General features: G+C 48.0%; 1 protein-coding gene across 2 annotated transcripts in view; it reads right to left on the reverse strand.

Annotated features, from left to right (window-relative positions):
• The window catches only part of LOC131993789 (cullin-9), a 40,404-nt gene that overhangs the window by 11,894 nt on the left and 4,647 nt on the right, over window positions 1-23,863 (reverse strand). The window contains exons 3-29 of one of the 2 annotated variants that reach the window (XM_059359824.1): window positions 23,758-23,863; window positions 23,044-23,185; window positions 21,155-21,342; window positions 19,564-19,750; window positions 19,257-19,487; window positions 18,519-18,717; window positions 17,996-18,197; window positions 17,714-17,904; window positions 16,857-17,053; window positions 15,699-15,844; window positions 15,205-15,293; window positions 13,646-13,751; window positions 10,799-11,026; window positions 10,622-10,712; window positions 10,084-10,255; window positions 9,876-9,981; window positions 9,010-9,105; window positions 8,222-8,397; window positions 7,857-7,990; window positions 6,667-6,852; window positions 6,347-6,376; window positions 4,059-4,195; window positions 3,341-3,523; window positions 2,749-2,906; window positions 2,457-2,655; window positions 2,206-2,377; window positions 1,597-1,742 (exon numbers count right to left, since the gene is read on the reverse strand). The exon at window positions 23,758-23,863 is cut by the window's right edge and continues 503 nt beyond it. In XM_059359824.1, coding sequence (XP_059215807.1) covers window positions 1,597-1,742; window positions 2,206-2,377; window positions 2,457-2,655; window positions 2,749-2,906; window positions 3,341-3,523; window positions 4,059-4,195; window positions 6,347-6,376; window positions 6,667-6,852; window positions 7,857-7,990; window positions 8,222-8,397; window positions 9,010-9,105; window positions 9,876-9,981; window positions 10,084-10,255; window positions 10,622-10,712; window positions 10,799-11,026; window positions 13,646-13,751; window positions 15,205-15,293; window positions 15,699-15,844; window positions 16,857-17,053; window positions 17,714-17,904; window positions 17,996-18,197; window positions 18,519-18,717; window positions 19,257-19,487; window positions 19,564-19,750; window positions 21,155-21,342; window positions 23,044-23,185; window positions 23,758-23,863 — 4,198 coding nt within the window. The remainder of the gene's footprint in view (window positions 1-1,596; window positions 1,743-2,205; window positions 2,378-2,456; window positions 2,656-2,748; window positions 2,907-3,340; window positions 3,524-4,058; window positions 4,196-6,346; window positions 6,377-6,666; window positions 6,853-7,856; window positions 7,991-8,221; window positions 8,398-9,009; window positions 9,106-9,875; window positions 9,982-10,083; window positions 10,256-10,621; window positions 10,713-10,798; window positions 11,027-13,645; window positions 13,752-15,204; window positions 15,294-15,698; window positions 15,845-16,856; window positions 17,054-17,713; window positions 17,905-17,995; window positions 18,198-18,518; window positions 18,718-19,256; window positions 19,488-19,563; window positions 19,751-21,154; window positions 21,343-23,043; window positions 23,186-23,757) is intronic. The other variant, XM_059359825.1, reaches the window with a different exon arrangement.

The raw sequence follows: 23,863 nt of genomic DNA on the forward strand, positions 1-23,863 counted from the left end.
CGGGCATCAGAACGGAAGTGGCAGAAAACTAAACACCCTGAGGACCTACGCAACTACCAATCTAAATCAAATCCAATCCTCATTCTCCAACCCGAAGAAGCTCTACTCCATCTTTACAAACCTCCTGGTCCCTCCAACCCCCCTCCTACCTCCTCCCTCCTACCGACCCACTTTGTCAACCACTTCCTGAAAAAGATTGAGGACATACGAGGACATATGCCGACAACACCCAGCTAATCTTCTCATTTCCCCAGTCTGAAACACAGGCAGCAGCACGTATCTCTGCATGTCTGGCCGACATCTCCCAGTGGATGTCCTCGCACCACCTCAAACTCAACCTGGGAAAGACTGAGCTACTCTACCTCCCAGGGAAGGGCTCTGACCTCTGACCTCCACATCACTGTCCAGAACACGGTGGTTGTCTCCACAGAAACCGCCAAAAACCTTGGCGTGACTCTTGACAACCAACTGTCCCTCTCAACAAACATCACCGCCACCACCAGATCTTGCAGATTCTTGCTGCATAACATCAGGAAAATCGTCCGTTTCTCACCCAGAAGGCAGCTCAGGTCCTTGTTCAGGCACTGGTCCAGGTCCTGGTCCTGGTCCAGGTCCAGGTCCAGGCACTGGTCATCTCACGCCTGGACGACTGCAACTCCCTCATGGCAGGTCTGCCTGCCAAAGCCATCCGACCTCTACAACTCATCCAGAATGCAGCTGTTCGATTGGTCTTCAATCTTCCCAAATTTTCACACCAACACCTCTCCTCCGCTCCCTCCACTGGCTACCGGTGGCTGATACGCTTCAAGACTCTAGCTCTGGCGTACTCTGCTGCTAACGGTTCAGGTCCTACTTACATCCAGGACCTTGTCAAACTCTACACCCCTGCCCGTCCTCTCCGCTCTGCATCAGCCAAACAGCTGGCGACTCCCACCCTGCGTGGGTCAACTCGCCTCAAAACCTCCTCCAGACTTTTCTCTGTAATCTCATACATATATATTTTTTAAATGCTCTTCCTCTCTTCTTTTCTTCTTTAACATATAGCACTCCTGTAGCGATGACAGTTTAAAGTTCTGTACTTACTTGATTCCTGTGGTCTATGTCTAGTACCATCAGGTTGGATGCACTTATTGTAAGTTGCTTTGGACAAAAGCGTCTGCTAAATGACATGTAATGTAAAGACGTGTCCCCGGTGAGGACGTGTCCTCAGTAAGACGTGTCCTCACTAAGACATGTCCTCAGTAAGACGTGTCCTCACTAAGACATGTCCTCAGTAGGACGTGTCCTCAGTAAGACGTGTCCTCAGTAAAGATGTGTCCTCACTAAGACGTGTCCTCACTAAGACGTGTCCTCAGTAGGACGTGTCCTCAGTAAGACGTGTCCTCACTAAGACGTGTCACTAAGATGTGTCCTCACTAAGACATGTCCTCAGTAAGACGTGTCCTCACTAAGACATGTCCTCACTAAGACGTGTCCTCACTAATACATGTCCTCACTAAGACATGTCCTCACTAAGACATGTCCTCAGTAGGACGTGTCCTCACTAAGACGTGTCCTCAATAAGACGTGTCCCCAGTAGGACGTGTCCTCACTGACCTGCTGGCTGTTGAAGTGCAGCAGGATGAACATCTGCAGCGTTGACACCTGCAGCGTCCACAGACCAAAGCTCAGCTCTCCGTGTCCCAGCCACGTCCACTGGAGACGCCGAGGCTTCGAGTGGGACAGACCGTACAGGGACTGACCTGAGGACAGGGGACAGAGGACAGGACAGGGACAGAGAGGACATCAGATCTGTTACAGCAGCCTGGTTTAGGTCAGACTTTAACCTGAACTGTTTCTGTGGGTGAACTGGGTGAACTGGTTACTGAGTGTAGATGAACTGGGTGAACTGGTTACTGAGTGTAGATGAACTGGTTACTGAGTGTGGGTGAACTGGTTACTGACTGTGGGTGAAGAACTGGGTGAACTGGTTACTGACTGTAGATGAACTGGGTGAACAGGTTACTGAGTGTGGGTGAACTGGTTACTGACTGTGGGTGTAGAACTGGGTGAACTGGTTACTGACTGTAGATGAACTGGGTGAACAGGTTACTGAGTGTGGGTGAACTGGTTACTGACTGTGGGTGAAGAACTGGGTGAACTGGTTACTGACTGTAGATGAACTGGGTGAACAGGTTACTGAGTGTGGGTGAACTGGTTACTGACTGTGGGTGTAGAACTGGGTGAACTGGTTCAGGTAGGAGCAGAGTTCGGCTGGAAAGTGTTTCGTGGGTTCGTCCAGGTAGCAGAGCGAGGACACGGCCCAGCAGCGCGGGGACAGAACGAGGACCTGGACGTCGGCCTCCTCCTCTGACTCCGCCCACTCCTCCTCCATCATCTACGGCAACAACAGAAGGACAACGTTATGAGGACCCGTCCGTCTGACCTGAGGCTGGGCTGTGGTGGGCTAGTGCGACCTGGTCGTGGTCTTGCAGGCAGCGGTCCAGCTGCTGCAGGCGGTACAGGTGGAACTCCTGCTGCAGCTCCGCAGACTCGCTCAGGTTCTTCAGCATCTGCTGCGGGAAGCGGCTGGGGAAGCAGCTGCCGATCTGGTCGATTACGGCGCTCTCCAGCCACACGTTGCCCTGCGCCAGCAGCCGGTCGCCCAGGTAGTACCTGCAGAGAGAGAGAGGGGGGGGGGGGGGGGGGGGGTCAGGGACTTCCTGTGGGGTGGGGGCGCCGGCGTGTGGTGGCGTGGTGCGTTCAGACCTGTAGAAGTGTTCGAAGGTGTTGGCGAGCTCCAGCCCCGACAGGAAGAGCATCGGCTCCAGGAACTGCTGCAGACGCTCCAGAGTCTCCACGCTGCCCGCCGCCGCCGCGCTCGCCTCCATCATCTGGTCGATGTACTGGGCAAAACGCTCGCTCACCTGCAGACACGGGACGTCACTGACTGGTCGACTAAACCTGAGATTAACCTGGGTTTAACCTGAGTTTTACCTGGACTAAACATAAAATGAACCTGAGTTTCACCTGCTTTTCACCTGGGTTTAACCTGATCTAAACCTAAAATTAATGAGATTAACCTGAGTTGAATTTAAGAAAACCTGAGTTAAACCTGAATTTAACGTAAACCAACAGTAAAATATTTAATAAATTTTGCAATTATTACCCAATTAAAATATATATATACATATACATATATATATATATATATATATATATATTTATTCATCATTCCTACTACTGTTTCTAAACATTTTGTATTCGTACACATTAAAATATTTAACATTATTATAATTGTATCTGAATAATAAGTTATGACCCGCTGTAGACCGGGTGGGGCCCCGGGGCCCGGACTCACGTGCATGGCTCTGAGGATGGAGAGCTGCAGCAGCGCGGCGGAGAAGCCGTGGCGGAGGGCGAGCACGAAGGCGGTCTGCTGCCCGAACAGCTCCTCCATGGCGTTCTTCAGGCGCAGGTACAGAGTCCGGTAACGCTCCACGAAGTCCGGCAGGCTGCAGCTCGACTCCAGGAACTTCTTCACCTGAGGGGGCGGAGCCACAGTCACACTGATCTAAACACTACAACCGTTATTATCCTCTCTGACACCTGAGAAACATTTACAGCTTTACATCAGATGTTTGTTTCAAACAAACAGTCTGAAACAACAAACAGTCTGAAACAAACAAACAGTCTGAAACAAACATCCAGCTGGAAACGTTTAAAACACTAAATGTAAAATAAAACATAAATATTATAAATATCTAAATATATACACAACACTGTGTGTGTGTGTGTGTGTGTGTGTGTCTCTGTCAGTGAGTGTGTGTGTGTGTGTGTGTCTCTGCCAGTGTGTGTGTGTGTGTCTCTGCCAGTGTGTGTGTGTGTGTGTCTCTGCCAGTGTGTGTGTGTGTGTGTCTCTGCCAGTGTGTGTGTGTGTGTGTCTCTGCCAGTGTGTGTGTGTGTGTGTGTGTGTCTCTGTCAGTGTGTGTGTGTGTGTGTGTGTGTGTCTCTGTCAGTGTGTGTGTGTGTCTCTGTCAGTGTGTGTGTGTGTGTGTGTGTGTGTGTGTGTGTGTTACCTGGCGCTGTACCACTCCCTGCCAGCAGAGGGCGATGCCTGCGATGCTGCTGCTGCTCTTCACTCTGGGCTTGGCTGAGGAGGAGGAGGAGGAGGAAGAGGCGGCGGCGGCCTCTTTGTTTTTACCTTCTTTACCGTCTGGAAGACAACAGAGAACAGCTGAGAGTCTGCTGCAGGACGTCAGTCAGTCAGTCAGTCAGAGATGAGGAATGATAACTGCAGCCAGAAACCATAAGACAAGCAGCAGCTCTGTTCGTTTCTTCTTTTCCCTCTGAAAAGAAACCACGTCAGTGTAACACGAACAGGAAGTAGCCAGTCAAAATAAGAGCAGTCCAAACTGAAAGAAAAGATGGAGGAGTGTAAACGAGTCCAAGCTGAATGTTTCTCCGTTCAGACGAGGAGAGAAAGTGTCAGCTGGCGCCCCCTGCTGGCCGCCCAGATAGCTCCTCACAGGGAGGGCTGGTACAGTACTGATGTAGTACTATTACTACGTTATTATAGTGTTATTATAGTGTTGTTATAGCATTATTATAGTGTTGTTATAGTATTATTATAGTGTTGTTATAGTATTGTTATAGTGTTGTTATAGTATTGTTATAGTATTATTATAGTGTTGTTATAGTATTATTATAGCATTATTATAGTGTTGTTATAGTATTGTTATAGCATTATTATAGTGTTGTTATAGTATTGTTATAGCATTATTATAGTGTTGTTATAGTATTATTATAGTGTTGTTATAGTATTGTTATAGTGTTGTTATAGTATTGTTATAGTATTATTATAGTGTTGTTATAGTATTGTTATAGTATTATTACAGTGTTGTTATAGTATTGTTATAGTATTATTATTATAGTGTTGTTGCAGTTTTATTATAGTGTTGTTATAGTATTATTATAGTGTTGTTGATGTAGTACTATTACAGTATTATTATGGTGTTATTATAGTATTGTTGCAGTATTATCATAGTATTATTACAGTATTATTATAGTGTTGATGTAGTACTATTACATTATTATAGTGTTGTTGCAGTATTATCATAGTATTGTTATAGTGTTGTTGCAGTATTATCATAGTATTATTATAGTGTTGTTGCAGTATTATATTATTATTATAGTGTTCTTGCAGTATTATAGTATTAGTGTTGTTGATGTAGTACTATTACAGTATTATTATTCTTGTTGCAGTATAATTCTAGTGTTGTTGCCGTATTATTATAGTGTTGTTGCAGTATTATTCTAGTGTTGTTGCCTTATTATTATAGCGTTATTGCAGTATTATTAATGTTGTTGCAGTATTATTCTTGTGTTTTTATTAGTGTTGTTGCAGTATTACAGTGTTGTTGCAGTATTATTTTAGTGTTGTTGCAGTATTATCGTGTTGTTGCAATATTATTATTATTGTTGTTGCAGTATTATTATAATGTTGTTGCATTATTATTATTAGTGTTGTTGCAGCATTATTGTTTTTGCTGTATTATAATAGTGTTTTTAAAGTATTATTATAGCGTTGTTACCATATTATTATAGTGTTATTGCAGTATTAGTGTTGTTGCAGTATTATTAGTGTTGTTGCAGTATTATTAGTGTTGTTGCCGTATTATTATAGTGTTGTTGCAGTATTATTATAGCGTTGTTGCCGTATTATTATAGCGTGTTGCAGTATTATAATAGTGTTGTTGCAGTATTATAATGTTGTTGCAGTATTATTAGTGTTGTTGAAGTATTATTATAATGTTGTTGCAGTATTATTATAGTGTTGTTGCAGCATTATTGTTTTTGCCGTATTATAATCGTGTTTTTACAGTAATATTATAGCATTGTTGCAGTACTATTATTATTGTTGTTGCAGTATTATTTCAGTGTTGTTGCAGTATTATTACAGTGTTGTTACAGTATTATTGGTGTTGTTGCAGTACTATTAGTGTTGTTGCAGTATTATTAGTGTTGTTGCAGTATTATTATAATGTTGCAGTATTATTAGTGTTGTTGCAGTATTATTATAATGTTGTTGCAGTATTATAAGTGTTGTTGCAGTATTATTACAGTGTTGTTGCAGTATTATTACAGTGTTGTTGCAGTATTATTAGTGTTGTTGCAGTATTATTAGTGTTGTTGCAGTATTATTAGTGTTGTTGCCGTATTTAACCATTCTGACTGAGACGAGGATGGCTCAGCTCAGCAGGAAGTAGAATTGGACAGCAGGGGGACGTGACGACTTGCTGTCCTCATGTGGACGTATGAAATGTTGGACAGAGAGACACAGAGACCTCCGTCAGCTCGTACTTACTCTTCAGCTCTTTGCTTCGGTTGAGACCTTCTGAAAACAAAATAAACTCTTTAAACACTCAAACACTCATCAGGACAGTTTCATATTTAATTATTCATGTTTCGGGTTAAACATCTTTAACTTGTTAACACGCAGCGCCGACACGTTAAATGTTTATTCATCATTAGAGTCAAAGTTCAAGATTTGAAAGATAATCATCTATATTCTTCTTTAACTTCTTATAGTCTTATTTTGAAAACTGGACGCTGTTCGGCTCAGTAATCTAAACACCGTGATGTCACTGTGATGTCACTGTGCGTGGCGTGCTCGGTGCGACTCACTTGACTTGACGGGGGGGCGGAGCTCCTCGGCGTCGGGCCGGCTGGTGTCCACGTGGACCAGCAGGTGAGTGAGGCGTCTCACTCTGGAGTTAAAGATGGCGGCGCGGCTCTTACAGCGGCGAGCCGACTCGGCGTTATCCAGATACTCACTGAGCAGCCAGGAGAGAGGGCTGGACGCCGAGCATTCTGGGTAAAAACACAGGATGACACGGAGCTGAGGGGGTCTACCTGTGTGTGTGTGTGTGTGTGTGTGATGCTGTGTGTGTGTGTGTGTGTGTGTACCTGTGTGTGTGTGTGTGTGTGTGCCTGTGTGTGTGTACCTGTGTGTGTGTGTGTGTGTGTGTGTGTGTGATGCTGTGTGTACCTGTGTGTGTGTGTACCTGTGTGTGTGTGTGTGTGTGTGTGTGTGTACCTGTGTGTGTGTGTGTGTGTGTGTGTGTGTGTGTGTGTGTGTACCTGTGTGTACCTGTGTGTGTGTGTGTACCTGTGTGTGTGTGTGTGTGTACACCTGTGTGTGTGTGTACCTGTGTGTACCTGTGTGTGTGTGTGTACCTGTGTGTACCTGTGTGTGTGTGTGTACCTGTGTGTGTGTGTGTGTGTGTTTGCCTGTGTGTGTGTGTACCTGTGTGTGTGTGTGTGTGTGTGTGTGTGTGTGATGCTGTGTGTACCTGTGTGTGTGTGTACCTGTGTGTGTGTGTGTGTGTGTGTGTGTACCTGTGTGTGTGTGATGCTGTGTGTACCTGTGTGTGTGTGTACCTGTGTGTGTGTGTGTGTGTGTGTGTGTACCTGTGTGTGTGTGTGTACCTGTGTGTGTGTGTGTGTGTACCTGTGTGTGTGTGTGTGTGTGTGTGTACCTGTGTGTACCTGTGTGTGTGTGTACCTGTGTGTGTGTGTGTGTGTGTGTGTGTGTGTGTGTACACCTGTGTGTGTGTGTGTGTGTGTACCTGTGTGTGTGTGTGTGTGTGTGTGTGTGTGTGTACCTGTGTGTGTGATGCTGTGTACCTGTGTGTGTGTACCTGTGTGTGTGTATGTACCTGTGTGTGTGTGTGTGTGTGTGTGTGTGTGTGTGTGTGTGTGTATGTACCTGTGTGTGTGTGTGTGTGTGTGTGTGTGTGTGTGTGTACCTGTGTGTGTGTGTGTGTGTACCTGTGTGTGTGTGTGTACCTGTGTGTGTGTGTGTGTGTATGTACCTGTGTGTGTGATGCTGTGTACTATGGGGGTGATCAGAGCCTCCCAGCAGGTTCGTCCCAGAGCTTCAGCAGCTTCAGCGTCCGGCAGGAAACGATCAGCAAACATCTGCTCATGTCTCAGAGCGCTGTTCAACCTGCACACACACACACACACACACACACACACACACACACACACAGGTACACACATACATACACACACAGGTACACACACACACACACACACACACACACATTACTGTACTATTATTACAATATTATTGACATATGACTGCAGTATAGTTTTAACCTAATGATATTATTAATGACAGTATTATCCCAGTATTATCCCAGTATAATCCCAGTATTGTCCCAGTCTGACTGACTTGTTGAAGAGCTGCAGCAGCTGCGTCTTGTCCTCGGTCACCTCCTGGCACCAGGTGTGGGCCTTGGTGCTGTAGAACAGGTAGGTCCGACAGCACAGCTGCTCCTTGAACACGGGCCAGAAGGTCGGCTTCGGACCCAGAACCTCGAACCCGTGGACCCGTGTGTCGATCCCCCCCTGTCAGAGAGGGGCGGAGCCAGAGGAGACAGGGCGGGGTCAGAGGAGTGAGGGGCGGAGCCAGAGGAGAGAAGGGCGGGGTCAGAGGAGTGAGGGGCGGAGCCAGGAGAGAGGGGCGGGTCAGAGGAGTGAGGGGCGGAGCCAGGAGAGAGGGGCGGGTCAGAGGAGTGAGGGGCGGAGTCAGTGGAGAGAGGGGCGGAGTCAGATGGGAGAGGGGTGGGGTCAGAGGAGAGAGGGGCGGGGTCAGAGGAGAGAGGGGCGAGGTCAGAGGAGAGAGGAGCGGAGTCAGATGAGAGAGGAGCGGAGTCAGTGGAGAGAGGAGCCGAGCCAGATGAGAGAGGGGCGGAGTCAGATGAGAGAGGGGCGGCGTCAGAGGAGAGAGGGGCGGGGTCAGAGGAGAGAGGGGCGGGGTCAGAGGAGAGAGGGGCGAGGTCAGAGGAGAGAGGGGCGGGGTCAGAGGAGAGAGGAGCGGAGTCAGATGAGAGAGGGGCGGAGTCAGATGAGAGAGGGGCGGGGTCAGAGGAGAGAGGAGCGGAGTCAGATGAGAGAGGGGCGGAGCCAGATGAGAGGGGCGGGGTCAGAACATAGGGGGCGGAGTCACCAGATACTGACCTGCTGACATCTCTTGACCCTGATCTGGATGATGGACCAGAACCGGGTCATGTTCTCCAGGAGAACCACCCGACTGGCCGACGGAGTCACATTCACCTGGACGGGTCGGACAGAAACACACCTGGTTACTGATCACATGTTACTGATCACAGGTTATTGATCACATGTTACTGATCACAGGTTATTGATCACACGTTACTGATCACAGGTTATTGATCACATGTTACTGATCACATGTTATTGATCACAGGTTATTGACCACGTTACTCATCACATGTTACTGATCACACGTTATTGATCACAGGTTATTGATCACATATTACTGATCACATGTTACTGATCACATGTTGTTGATCACATGTTACTGATCACAGGTTATTGATCACATGTTACTGATCACATGTTATTGATCACATGTTACTGATCACACGTTATTGATCACAGGTTATTGATCACACATTACTGATCACATGTTACTGATCACATGTTATTGATCACATGTTGCTGATCACATGTTACTGATCACACATTATTGATCACGTTACTCATCACATGTTACTGATCACACGTTACTGATCACACGTTATTGATCACGTTACTCAACACATGTTACTCATTACATGTTACTGATCACACGTTATTGATCACATATTACTGATCACATGTTACTGATCACATGTTATTGATCACATGTTACTGATCACGTTACTGATCACACATTATTGATCACGTTACTCATCACATGTTACTGATCACACGTTATTGATCACGTTACTCATCACATGTTACTCATCACATGTTACTGATCACACGTTATTGATCACGTTACTCATCACATGTTATTGATCAGAGGGGGCGGGCCTCACCGTGTTGAGCTCGGTGTTGATGTTGGTGGGGTCGTCTCCTCCCAGGACCAGGACCCGGGCCGGCATGTAGCTGGAGTCCTCGCTGGCCACCTGGATGGCCAGTTGTCTGAACACACAGGTTGTTAATGTTTACTCAGGTGTTGGACTGCAGGATGTTCTGGTTTTAGTCTCATCAATGTATAATCTATAGTTGAGGAGCTCGGTGTACCTGATGACGACCCCTTTGTGCATGTAGACGTTGATGAAGTGGGACCCCGTGCAGCCGTTGGACTCCCAGTAGGTTTTAGGGTTCTTGTCCGTCAGCTTGTTGGCTCGATGGTGATTGGACGAAACCTCGACCTTCTCCCAGCACTTATCCTCCTTCAGCTCCACACTGGAGCCTAACACACACACACACACACAGACACACACACAGACACAGACACACACACACACACAGACACACACACACACACAGAGACACACACAGACACACACACAGAGACACACACACACGCACACAGAGACACACACACACACACACACACACACACACAGACAGACACAGACACAGACACAGACACACACACACACACACACCAGTCAGCTTCATATTGACTGTATAAACACGTCCAGACTACAGGAATAGGCCCATGCTACAGGACCAGACTACAGGACCAGGACCAGACTACAAGACCGGACTACAGGACCAGGACCAGACTAATCCGGTCCCTGACTCCAGGTCTACTGAGGCGTAGGGTTCTGACCTTGGCAGAGGTTCCTGAGGAACACGTCGAAGAAGGGGATGTTGATGGGCTGGTGGCTGCGGCGGTGCTCCTCGATCTGACCCAGGACCATCTGGTACCAGGAGGTTTCACGGAGTTATTACTAATATTATTATCATTATCACTGTATTTATAGTAACCAGATCCTAGAGGTGATACCTGGATGCAGCCGGCCAGGACGCTGGTGGTCATCTTCTTGTAGAGGCTGGCGTACTTCTCACAGTCGGCCACCAGGTCCCGCAGCTCGGTGACCAGCAGCAGGTTGGTGCTGTGTTTGTCCAGAGCTTTGACCAGAGCCTCCCTGCTGCCCAGCCGGCACATCACCACCGCGTAGTCCTTGTTCAGGGACGCCAGCCGGTACAGGAACCGGATGAACAGCTGCACCACCTGGACAGCCAATCACAGGGGTCAGTCAGAGGCCCCGCCCCCTCCAGCCTGCAGTCAGTCAACCCTCCAGCAGGGGGCGCCACTCGAGGTCTGAGCCCCCAGAGCCCCACGATACGGTTTTACCCTGATACTTCAGTCACGGGATGATATTATTGTGATTTTAAGCATTTTTTAGCAACAAAGTATTTATTCAAACTGAACTGAACCACAGACAGAATAGATAATAAATAATGACGTAGTGACGTCTCACCAAACGCTGAACAAGACATTTAATGAACAAAACGTTCAAATAAACTGTAATTTAGTGAAAATACAGTCAAAGGCTCAAAGTTATGAGACTTAACCACCAAACCTCCTTTTTTATATCTATATAACGTTATATATAACTTTATTGACACGTTGCCGTGGAAACTCTTTCAGGATAAACAAACCCAGGACTTTCACCCGGGAGATGTAAAAAAAAAACAACGGAAAATTGCCAAAAAAGACACAAAAGTACCAAAAAGTAAGATGTACAATGATCAAAAAATGACATAAAATGACCAAAAATGGACCTTAAATGTTTCCCAGCAGAACACCCAGGAAGACATTTTTTAAAAAAGGTGTAAAATGACATAAAAGATACAGAATTAGCAAAAAAAAGTCTTAAGAGACCAACAAAAAATGTAAAATGACCAAAAAGGACATTAAATGACCAAGAAAAAAAACACAAAATGACCAAAAAAGATGTAAAAAAAAAAGATGTGAAGTTACAAAAAGAGACACTAAATCATCAAAAAAAAGGCCGTGGATACGCATTGTTCTGCTTCTCTCCTGATGACGGTTCGCCTTGTTAGTGACCTGTCAATCAAAGGTAGCCCCGCCCCAAATCATACGATTCTTTATCTTCTATTTTCTTCTAAATGGGCCATTATTAGAACTATTGACATCAAATTGTTTACTAGTGATTGAGACCATAGTGTTGTCCTGAAAACATTTCTGAGCTAATAAATCAAGTGAGAAGTTTTCTCTTTTCGTATTGAAATGAATGGAGCCAAATGCTTCTGCAGCCGCCAGCGCCCCCTGCTGGAGTCTCTGTAGAACGCAGCTGAAGGAACTTCCTGTCTCAGTGTTTAGACCTGGAGGTTACCGCCTGAACTGAACCGATATCAAACATGTTGGACGACAACAAAGGCAGCATTTTATCATCAAACACACAAACAACAAGCTGAACTCATAAACATGGTTCTGAACCAAACAGAAATATACTATCTATAAATGTTCATTTAAAACGTCTTGTTCAGCGTTCGGTTGGACTCAAACACTCCGAGGAGTCTCTGCTCAGTAACAAACGTTTAGTTTTTAGTTTTAGCTGAATCTAATACCTTTTTTAATACCTTCACAATAACTTTTAATACCAACAGGACATTGACCTGTAGAGGAAACCTTTGTAATTAATAAAGTATGGGGGTCCGGAGGCAAGCCCCCCAGATAACGTTTCTGCCCTAAAAGTTATAATTTGGTGTCTCTCACACTCTGATGCACATTTTAATGAATGGTTGTAAAGGAGAATAAGGGTTCTTCTATGTTTTATTTAAGGCTCTTATTTTGACAGTCTTGTAAATTCTGTGATGGACTCTGTTAACACATCCACATGCTCTTATTTTATTCATTTTTTTAAAGATTATTTTTTGGCCATTTTCAAGGCTTTATTGACAGTAAAGAGACAGAGGGAAAGGGCTGCTAGTTAACAAAAACTAACGAAATAACGAAAACTAGAATTGAAAAAACATTTTTGTTAACTGAAATAAAAATAAAAACAAGAGTTTTTCAAAAAACGATAACTAACTGAAACTGTATTTTGTGGTTCCAAACTAACTAAAACTAACTAAAATTATAGTGAAAATGTCCTTCGTTTTGGTCTTTGTCAACTTTTTTCATCCGTAAACCTTTTTGGTTGATATGAAATCTATTTCATCTATCTGGTTTTATGACTTAATAAACTTATTGGGGCTGAGATGGATCAGACAAAGGAAATAAAGGAAACATTTATTGTGACCTTATTGAATCTGGACCCAACAAATACCCCATTACAAAACAACTACAACTAATAAAAACTAAACTACAACTAATAAAAACTAAACTACAACTAATAAAAACTAAACTAAAACTAATAAAAACTAAACTACAACTAATAAAAACTAAACTACAACTAATAAAAACTAAACTACAACTAATAAAAACTAAACTACAACTAATAAAAACTAAAGTAAAACTAAAGAAAGAAATCCAGAATGACTATAACCTTGCTCTGTGGTATGCGGCTCTACCAGGTGTGCCACTGGGACGCTCCACGTGCTCTTATTTTGAAGGTTACATGTGTTGTAGATGAGTTTTCAAAATAAAAGCAATGTGGACGGTGCTGCTGCTCTTAGCGGCGGACGGTTCCAACATTTAATATCTCGTCAGATGACGTTTATTTCTTTTTAACAGTGTTATTTTTGTCTAATTTCACTTTTAATAGCACCCTGATCGAGCTGCTCCGCCTGATCGGATCTCTGCTGGTTCAACGGAGACAGACGGAGACGGAGACAGACGGAGACAGAGGTAACCATGACGACAGCATCGTCCACCACTGACCTCTCTGTCGTTGATGAAGGCCGTCATGGAGGACAGACACGGCTCGATGCTCTCGTGCCACGGCAGCACGTCCTCCTGGTAGCTGTCCAGGAACTTATTCAGGATCCTGGAGACACAGGACAGCCAATCAGAGAGCTCCACACACAGCCAATCAGAGAGCTCTAAACACAGCCAATCAGAGCTCTAAACACAGCCAATCAGAGAGCTCTAAACACAGCCAATCAGAGAGCTCCACACACAGCCAATCAGAGAGCTCTAAACACAGCCAATCAGAGAGCTCCACACACAGCCAATCAGAGAGCTCTAAACACAGCCAATCAGAGAGCTCCACACACAGCCAATCAGAGAGCTCTAAACACAGCCAATCAGAGCTCTAAACACAGCCAATCAGAGAGCTCTAAACACAGCCAATCAGAGAGCTCTAAACACAGCCAATCAGAGAGCTCCACACACAGCCAATCAGAGCTCTAAACACAGCCAATCAGAGAGCTCTAAACACAGCCAATCAGAGAGCTCTACACACAGCCAATCAGAGAGCTCTAAACACAGCCAATCAGAGCTCTAAACACAGCCAATCAGAGAGCTCTAAACACAGCCAATCAGAGAGCTCCACACACAGCCAATCAGAGAGCTCCACACACAGCCAATCAGAGAGCTCTAAACACAGCCAATCAGAGAGCTCCACACACAGCCAATCAGAGAGCTCCACACACAGCCAATCAGAGCTCTAAACACAGCCAATCAGAGAGCTCTAAACACAGCCAATCAGAGAGCTCCACACACAGCCAATCAGAGCTCCACACACAGCCAATCAGAGCTCTAAACACAGCCAATCAGAGAGCTCCACAGGACAGCCAATCAGAGAGCTTCACTTTTTTACTTTATTGTAATTCAGTTTTAAAATGTATTTAATTATTTTAGCTGGAGTTTTATTATTATTGACATTATGATATATTCTTTCTTCATAGACTTTCAGTTGTATTTGTGTTTGTTTATAATTATTGATCAGAAACAGCAGGTGAAAGGTTAAAGGTTAAAGGTTAGAGGTTAAAGGTTAGAGGTTAGAGGTGAAAGGTTAGAGGTTAAAGGTTAGAGGTTAAAGGTGAGAGGTTAAAGGTTAGAGGTGAGAGGTGAGAGGTGAGAGGTTAGAGGTTAAAGGTTAGAGGTGAGAGGTGAGAGGTTAGAGGTTAAAGGTTAGAGGTGAGAGGTGAGAGGTTAGAGGTGAGAGGTTAAAGGTGAGAGGTTAAAGGTGAGAGGTTAAAGGTGAGAGGTTAGAGGTTAGAGGTTAGAGGTTAAAGGTTAAAGGTGAGAGGTGAGAGGTGAGAGGTGAGAGGTTAGAGGTTAGAGGTTAGAGGTTAAAGGTTAAAGGTGAGAGGTGAGAGGTGAGAGGTGAGAGGTGAGAGGTTAGAGGTTAGAGGTTAGAGGTTAAAGGTGAGAGGTTAGAGGTTAAAGGTGAGAGGTGAGAGGTTAAAGGTGAGAGGTGAGAGGTTAGAGGTTAGAGGTTAAAGGTTAAAGGTGAGAGGTGAGAGGTGAGAGGTTAAAGGTGAGAGGTGGTGTACCTGAGGATGGAGAGCTGCACGGCGCGGTCCGCTCGGTGCTGCTCCATCAGACGCACCAGGTCCTGGTAGGTGTCCCTGCTGTGGCTCACCTGGACACACACACACACACACACACACACACACACACACACACACACATAATGTTTATTTATCCTTTATATCCTGATGCCTGATGCTGAATACATTCATTGATTTAAATTTAAGGCCTTAAAAAAACTAAAAACCTTTATAAATAAATACAGAATTAATAATTACTTGATTAATTAGTAATTGTGTGTGTGTGTGTGTGTGTGTGTGTGTGTGTACCTGGCTCCTCTCCTCCTCCAGGTGTGTGTGTGTGTGTGTGTGTGTGTGTGTGTGTGTGTGTGTGTGTGTGTGTGTGTGTGTGTGTACCTGGCTCCTCTCCTCCTCCAGGTGTGTGTGTGTGTGTGTGTGTGTGTGTGTGTGTGTGTGTGTGTGTGTGTGTGTGTGTGTGTGTGTGTGTGTGTGTGTACCTGGCTCCTCTCCTCCTCCAGGTGTGTGTTGTCGTCACACAGCAGCCCCTCCAGAGTCTGGATCACCTCTTTGGTGGCCGTCAGCTCCTTCAGACTCACCAGCAACATCTGGAGCTCAGAGTCCTTCAGGTCCAGCTGCTCCCTCTCTGACACACACACACACACACACACACACACACACACACACACACACACACACACACACACACACACACACACACACACACAGAGACACACACACACACACACACACACACACACAGAGACACACACACACACACACACACACACACACACACACACACACACACAGAGATACACACACACACACACACACACACAGAGACACACACACACACACACAGAGACACAGAGACACATTTAAAATAGTGTTTGCACTAACCAGATCCCGTTAAAAACATTAAATTCTGCTCCTCAGAGACACTGAAGTATGAATGTGTTTACACAGAGCTGAGAGGAGAGGACAGGAGAGGCTGTTTACACAGAGCTGAGAGGAGAGGACAGGAGAGGCTGTTTACACAGAGCAGAGGGGAGAGGACAGGAGAGGCTGTTTACACAGAGCTGAGAGGAGAGGACAGGAGAGGCTGTTTACACAGAGCTGAGAGGAGAGGACAGGAGAGGCTGTTTACACAGAGCTGAGAGGAGAGGACAGGAGAGGCTGTTTACACAGAGCAGAGGGGAGAGGACAGGAGAGGCTGTTTACACAGAGCAGAGGGGAGAGGACAGGAGAGGCTGTTTACACAGAGCAGAGAGGAGAGGACAGGAGAGGCTGTTTACACAGAGCAGAGAGGAGAGGACAGGAGAGGCTGTTTACACAGAGCAGAGGGGAGAGGACAGGAGAGGCTGTTTACACAGAGCTGAGAGGAGAGGACAGGAGAGGCTGTTTACACAGAGCTGAGAGGAGAGGACAGGAGAGGCTGTTTACACAGAGCAGAGAGGAGAGGACAGGAGAGGCTGTTTACACAGAGCTGAGGGGAGAGGACAGGAGAGGCTGTTTACACAGAGCAGAGGGGAGAGGACAGGAGAGGCTGTTTACACAGAGCCGAGGGGAGAGGACAGGAGAGGCTGTTTACACAGAGCCGAGGGGAGAGGACAGGAGAGGCTGTTTACACAGAGCTGAGGGGAGAGGACCGGTACCTTTGCTCTCCAGCTTGTGCACCATGGAGATGTGGTTGAGGGCGATGATGGCGAGCATGGTCTCGGTGGAGGACAGGATCAGACACTTCTTGAGGACGGCGGTGACGTCGGCGGCGACCAGCTGCTCCGCCAGACTCTTGTGGTTGGAGATGAGCATGATGACGACCAGCAGGCCGTTACGCACCGACAGCACGCAGCTGCACACAGACCACACACACCTCAACTCTTCTAACCAACACTGGAACTGACCAGATCACTTCCACTTCTTATTTCAATTTATATCTGAATACACTTTTATACTTTTTACATTTCTGATCTTCTGACTCCTCTCCTTTAGTGATACGAGTAGAGAATTTGATATTTAAAAAAATATTTTATCAGCTCGCTTTCAATTTTAAAATGTAATATTTGAATGTACTTCAATTTATTTTCCTCAATATCTGATCTGCTTGTTTTCAGTCTTAAATTGTTCATAAATGGTAAAATGGTAAATGTGGTGCACGTATATAGCACTTTTATCCAAAGATCTTCACACTGGTTCATCCATACTGGTGTTAGAGGCGACCAGGGCCCACTGGTGCCTCTAACACCAGCAGGAATCATTCACACAGCGATGAACGCAGCATCGGAGCAGTCTGGGGTTCAGTATCTTGCTCAAGGATACTTGGACATGTAGCTGCCATGGTCGGGGATCGAACCACCAACCCTCCGACCAGAAGACGACCTCTCTACCAACTGAGCCCCAGCCGCCCGTGTCATTTTATATACGTGTCCTTTAATGTTTAGTGTTCTGAGGTGCCCTGTTGTTGAACGCTGCTGTTCAGGTAAAGCTAGCTAGCCGTAGCAGAGAGAGTTACCCTTTAGTCTGCAGCATGAGGTCGATGGCGGCGGGAACGGCGCCCAGCAGGCCGCGGGAGCCTTCGGGCGTGGCCGAGCCGATGCTGGCGAAGATCTCCAACATCATCTGGGTGCCGGACTCAGAGAGCGGCAGGCTGCTGCCCACGCTGCGCAGGTCGTGTTTACTGGCTCCGGTGATCACCTTCAGAGTCTGACAACAACAACAACAACAAGAAGTAAACAACAACAGGAAGCAGGGCCACAGGTCTGGTTTTGTTCCAACAGATGGAGGAGCGTCTCACCGCGAGCGCCAGCTGCTGGACGTGTGTGACGGAGGAGAACTCCTGCATGCAGGACAGCACGGCTTTGACTCCGCCCTCCGTGGCGAAGGAAACACGCCACTCGTACTTCAGCATCAGCAGGTGAGTGAGTCTGAGCGTGCCGACCACCAGGTCTCTGCTGGACGAGGACAGCAGCTCCACCAGCAGCTTCAGCACCTTGTCCCTGCAACACACACACACACACACACGTTGACTTCTCTGGGAAAACTCTAAACTCCCAGGCCACCTGAACGCCTCACCAGGTGGCCTGGGAGTTTAAGGCTCTTCAAGGCCACCTGAACTTCCTCCCCACGGCCCTGTGTACTTCCTGGAACACTAAACTCATGTATTGTACAGATTATATAAGTTATTGCTGCCTGGCTCGCCAGAATAACCACCGGCTCTGTGTATTTCCTGGAACCTTAAACTCATGTAGTGTATACAATTTACACGTTATTGCCTGGCTCGCCCTCGGCCCTGTGTACTTCCTGGAGCCCCGTCTCACCGGATGGTCTGGGCCGAGTCGCTCCTCATGGAGTTCTTCTCCTGGGTGTTCTTCTCCTCCAGCAGCCTGGTGAGGAAGAGGACGGCGGCCAGCTGCTGGTTCTGGTCTGAGCCCGACCCCCCTTTCTTCAGGATGTCCACCACCTCGCCCAGCTTCTCCAGCACCGTCTTCTTCCCCTGGACCCGCGGGTTGTTAAACACTGGGCACAACAACAACAACAACAACAACAACAACAAGTCAGACGAGCAGATTCAGAAACTTGAAAATGTAAGTCTGAACCCGCTCATGGAGGCGGGGCTCTGTTCATTCCTATGAAAACTGCTCAGTGAAAGATCTTCTGCACCTTTAATTAAAATATTAACCATGAAACAAAAGTTGAAGTCTAATTGTTTTTTACAGTATAATTTAATTACTGAATGTTAAAATACAGAAAACATCAAATTAAAGTTAAAGGAGCTTTCTGTTTTCTGACACTAAAAACTTGTCCTCGTCCCCCTCAGGATCTCAGGACCCCAGTCTGTCCCCCTGTCTGTCTCCCTGAGGACCCCTGTCTGTCCCCCCTGTCTGTCTCCCTAAGGACTCCTGTCTGTCCCCCCTAAGGACCCCGTCTGTCCCCCTGAGGACCCCTGTCTGTCCCCCCTGTCTGTCTCCCTAAGGACTCCTGTCTGTCCCCCCTGAGGACCCCGTCTGTCCCCCTGAGGACCCTGTCTGTCCCCCTGAGGACCCTGTCTGTCCCACCTTTCATCTTGTCCTCCATGTCCTCGGGGTACTTGCTGTCGTCCTCCGAGGGCAGCTCGTTGTCCGTCTCCGAGCTGCCGCAGCCCGAGTCCACAGGAAGTTCCTTCTTGGCTTTCTTGGAGACAGACCCCATGGCGGAGGAGGACGGGGCCGAGACAGACGAAGAGGAGGACGAGACCTGTCCCTGTCCCTGTCCTCCCCCCAGACTGGACGAGCCCAGAGAGCTCTCAGCTGTAAAACAGAGCAGAGTGAGAGTCAGGGAGCCGTCCTCACAGCTCAAGAGACAGATGTCCCCGTGTGTCCTCACCCAGCAGCTCCTCGTCCTCCAGGGTCCCGCCCCCCCTCCTCAGGTAGTGTTTGGAGAAGGTGTGGGAGCACAGCAGGTCTCCGAGACACGAGGACGGCAGCTTCTGCTTCAGGTAGTGGAGCAGCTTCTTGGCCACGTCTCCGGGGACGGACAGGCCGATCAGAGACGAGTCGTCCAGCTCTGTCTCCTGCAGGACGACAGAGAGACAGACTGACACGTCACAGGGACAACTTTAATTTATTTCATGTAAAAATATCAAGAAACAACATGAAACATGTATAAAATATATTAAATCTCCCAGTTTGTGCATCAACTGTTTTCTACAAAAAGACATAATCGTCCTCGAGCGAGCGTAGAAACTTCAACAGAGTTCTGCTGTTCCTCCGTCCAGGCTCTGTTTCCCAGCATGCTCTCTGTCTCACCTGGTCCAGGCTCTGTTTCCCAGCATGCTCTCTGTCTCACCTGGTCCAGGCTCTGTTTCCCAGCATGCTCTCTGTCTCACCTGGTCCAGGCTCTGTTTCCCAGCATGCTCTCTGTCTCACCTGGTCCAGACTCTGTTTCCCAGCATGCTCTCTGTCTCACCTGGTCCAGGACTCTGTTTCCCAGCATGCTCTCTGTCTCACCTGGTCCAGGACTCTGTTTCCCAGCATGCTCTCTGTCTCACCTGGTCCAGGCTCTGTTTCCCAGCATGCTCTCTGTCTCACCTGGTCCAGGCTCTGTTTCCCAGCATGCTCTCTGTCTCACCTGGTCCAGGCTCTGTTTCCCAGCATGCTCTCTGTCTCACCTGGTCCAGACTCTGTTTCCCAGCATGCTCTCTGTCTCACCTGGTCCAGACTCTGTTTCCCAGCATGCTCTCTGTCTCACCTGGTCCAGGCTCTGTTTCCCAGCATGCTCTCTGTCTCACCTGGTCCAGGCTCTGTTTCCCAGCATGCTCTCTGTCTCACCTGGTCCAGGCTCTGTTTCCCAGCATGCTCTCTGTCTCACCTGGTCCAGGCTCTGTTTCCCAGCATGCTCTCTGTCTCACCTGGTCCAGGACTCTGTTTCCCAGCATGCTCTCTGTCTCACCTGGTCCAGACTCTGTTTCCCAGCATGCTCTCTGTCTCACCTGGTCCAGGACTCTGTTTCCCAGCATGCTCTCTGTCTCACCTGGTCCAGGACTCTGTTTCCCAGCATGCTCTCTGTCTCACCTGGTCCAGGACTCTGTTTCCCAGCATGCTCTCTGTCTCACCTGGTCCAGGCTCTGTTTCCCAGCATGCTCTCTGTCTCACCTGGTCCAGGACTCTGTTTCCCAGCATGCTCTCTGTCTCACCTGGTCCAGGACTCTGTTTCCCAGCATGCTCTCTGTCTCACCTGGTCCAGACTCTGTTTCCCAGCATGCTCTCTGTCTCACCTGGTCCAGACTCTGTTTCCCAGCATGCTCTCTGTCTCACCTGGTCCAGACTCTGTTTCCCAGCATGCTCTCTGTCTCACCTGGTCCAGGACTCTGTTTCCCAGCATGCTCTCTGTCTCACCTGGTCCAGACTCTGTTTCCCAGCATGCTCTCTGTCTCACCTGGTCCAGACTCTGTTTCCCAGCATGCTCTCTGTCTCACCTGGTCCAGGCTCTGCAGCAGCTCCGTGTTGACCTCCTGCTGCTGTTTGGGCTCCAGCTTCTTGATGAAGAAGAGCAGCTCCCACCACTCGGCCCGGCTCAGAGCCGCCGGCTCCCTCTGCAGACCCTCCGACAGGTACGGCAGCGAGTAGAGTCCACCGGGGGGCTTCGAGAAGAACGTCTGGCTCACTGCGGCACAGAGACACAGAGTGGACATAGAGAGGACACAGAGTGGACACAGAGAGGACACAGAGAGGACACAGAGTGGACATAGAGAGGACACAGAGAGGACAGAGAGGACACAGAGAGGACACAGAGAGGACACAGAGTGGACACAGAGTGGACACAGAGAGGACACAGAGTGGACACAGAGTGGACATAGAGTGGACACAGAGAGGACACAGAGTGGACACAGAGAGGACACAGAGTGGACATAGAGAGGACACAGAGTGGACACAGAGAGGACACAGAGAGGACACAGAGTGGACACAGAGTGGACACAGAGAGGACACAGAGTGGACATAGAGAGGACACAGAGTGGACACAGAGAGGACACAGAGAGGACACAGAGTGGACATAGAGAGGACACAGAGAGGACACAGAGTGGACACAGAGTGGACACAGAGAGGACACAGAGTGGACATAGAGAGGACACACAGAGACACAGAGTGGACATAGAGAGGACACAGATAGGACACAGAGTGGACACAGAGAGGACACAGAGAGGACACAGAGTGGACACAGAGTGGACACAGAGAGGACACAGAGTGGACACAGAGTGGACACAGAGAGGACACAGAGTGGACACAGAGTGGACATAGAGTGGACACAGAGAGGACACAGAGTGGACACAGAGTGGACACAGAGAGGACACAGAGTGGACACAGAGAGGACACAGAGAGGACACAGAGTGGACACAGAGTGGACACAGAGAGGACACAGAGTGGACATAGAGAGGACACAGAGTGGACACAGAGAGGACACAGAGAGGACACAGAGTGGACATAGAGAGGACACAGAGAGGACACAGAGTGGACACAGAGTGGACACAGAGAGGACACAGAGTGGACATAGAGAGGACACACAGAGACACAGAGTGGACATAGAGAGGACACAGATAGGACACAGAGAGGACACAGAGGACACAGAGTGGACATAGAGAGGACACACAGAGACACAGAGTGGACATAGAGAGGACACAGAGAGGACACAGAGTGGACACAGAGTGGACACAGAGAGGACACAGAGTGGACATAGAGAGGACACACAGAGACACAGAGTGGACATAGAGAGGACACAGATAGGACACAGAGTGGACACAGAGAGGACACAGAGGACACAGAGTGGACATAGAGAGGACACACAGAGACACAGAGTGGACATAGAGAGGACACAGAGAGGACACAGAGTGGACACAGAGTGGACACAGAGAGGACACAGAGTGGACATAGAGAGGACACACAGAGACACAGAGTGGACATAGAGAGGACACAGATAGGACACAGAGTGGACACAGAGAGGACACAGAGAGGACACAGAGAGGACACAGAGGACACAGAGAGGACACAGAGGACACAGAGAGGACACAGAGGACACAGAGGACACAGAGAGGACACAGAGTGGACACAGAGAGGACACAGAGAGGACACAGAGAGGACACAGAGGACACAGAGTGGACACAGAGAGGACACAGAGTGGACACAGAGGACACAGTGGACACAGAGTGGACACAGAGAGGACACAGAGTGGACACAGAGGACACAGAGGACACAGAGTGGACACAGAGAGGACACAGAGAGACACAGGGAGGACACAGAACTCAGGGAGGACAGCCCCTCAGGACCCTGTCTGTCCCCCCTCAGTCTGTCTCTCTGTCTGTCCCTGTCTTACCTGCGGTGAGTCTGAGTGTCTCCGTCAGCGTGGACGCCTTCTCCTGCGTCTCCTTCTCCGCCTGGCTGCCGCTGCCGCTGCCCAGGATCTCCACCATGTGCCAGTGGACCCAGTAAGTCCTGGACAGGGAGTTCCAGTAGACCTGGACACACACACACACACACACAGACACACACACACACAGACACACACACACACACACACACACACACAGACACACACACACACACACACACACACACACACACACACACAGACACACACACACACACACAGACACACACAGACACACACACACACAGACACACACACACACACACAGACACAGACACACAGACACACACACACACACAGACACACACACACAGACACACACACACACACAGACACACACACACACACACACACACACAGACACACACAGACACACACAGACACACACACACACACAGACACACAGACACACACACACACACACACACAGACAGACACACACACACACACACACACACACACACACACACACAGACACACACAGACACACACACACACATAATGTTTATTATGTATAAATGTTTATTAAACAAACATATTCTGTGATAAACTTTGTTTCTGTGTTTGACGATAAATGAATTCATCAACTAAATGAAACAGATGTCTGTGCATGGTTAATGAGGCTCATTAGCATATGTAAATGAGGGGGCGTGTCCTGACCTGAACGGGCGGCGAGCCGTCGTTGCTGTAGCGGAACTCCCCCTCGTCCCCGGCGCTCACCTCCTCGTAGTCCTCCAGCATGCGGACCGTCATGCCGCTCTTCAGG

This window comes from Centropristis striata, chromosome 20, assembly GCF_030273125.1.
Source record: "Centropristis striata isolate RG_2023a ecotype Rhode Island chromosome 20, C.striata_1.0, whole genome shotgun sequence".
Taxonomy (NCBI): domain Eukaryota; kingdom Metazoa; phylum Chordata; class Actinopteri; order Perciformes; family Serranidae; genus Centropristis; species Centropristis striata.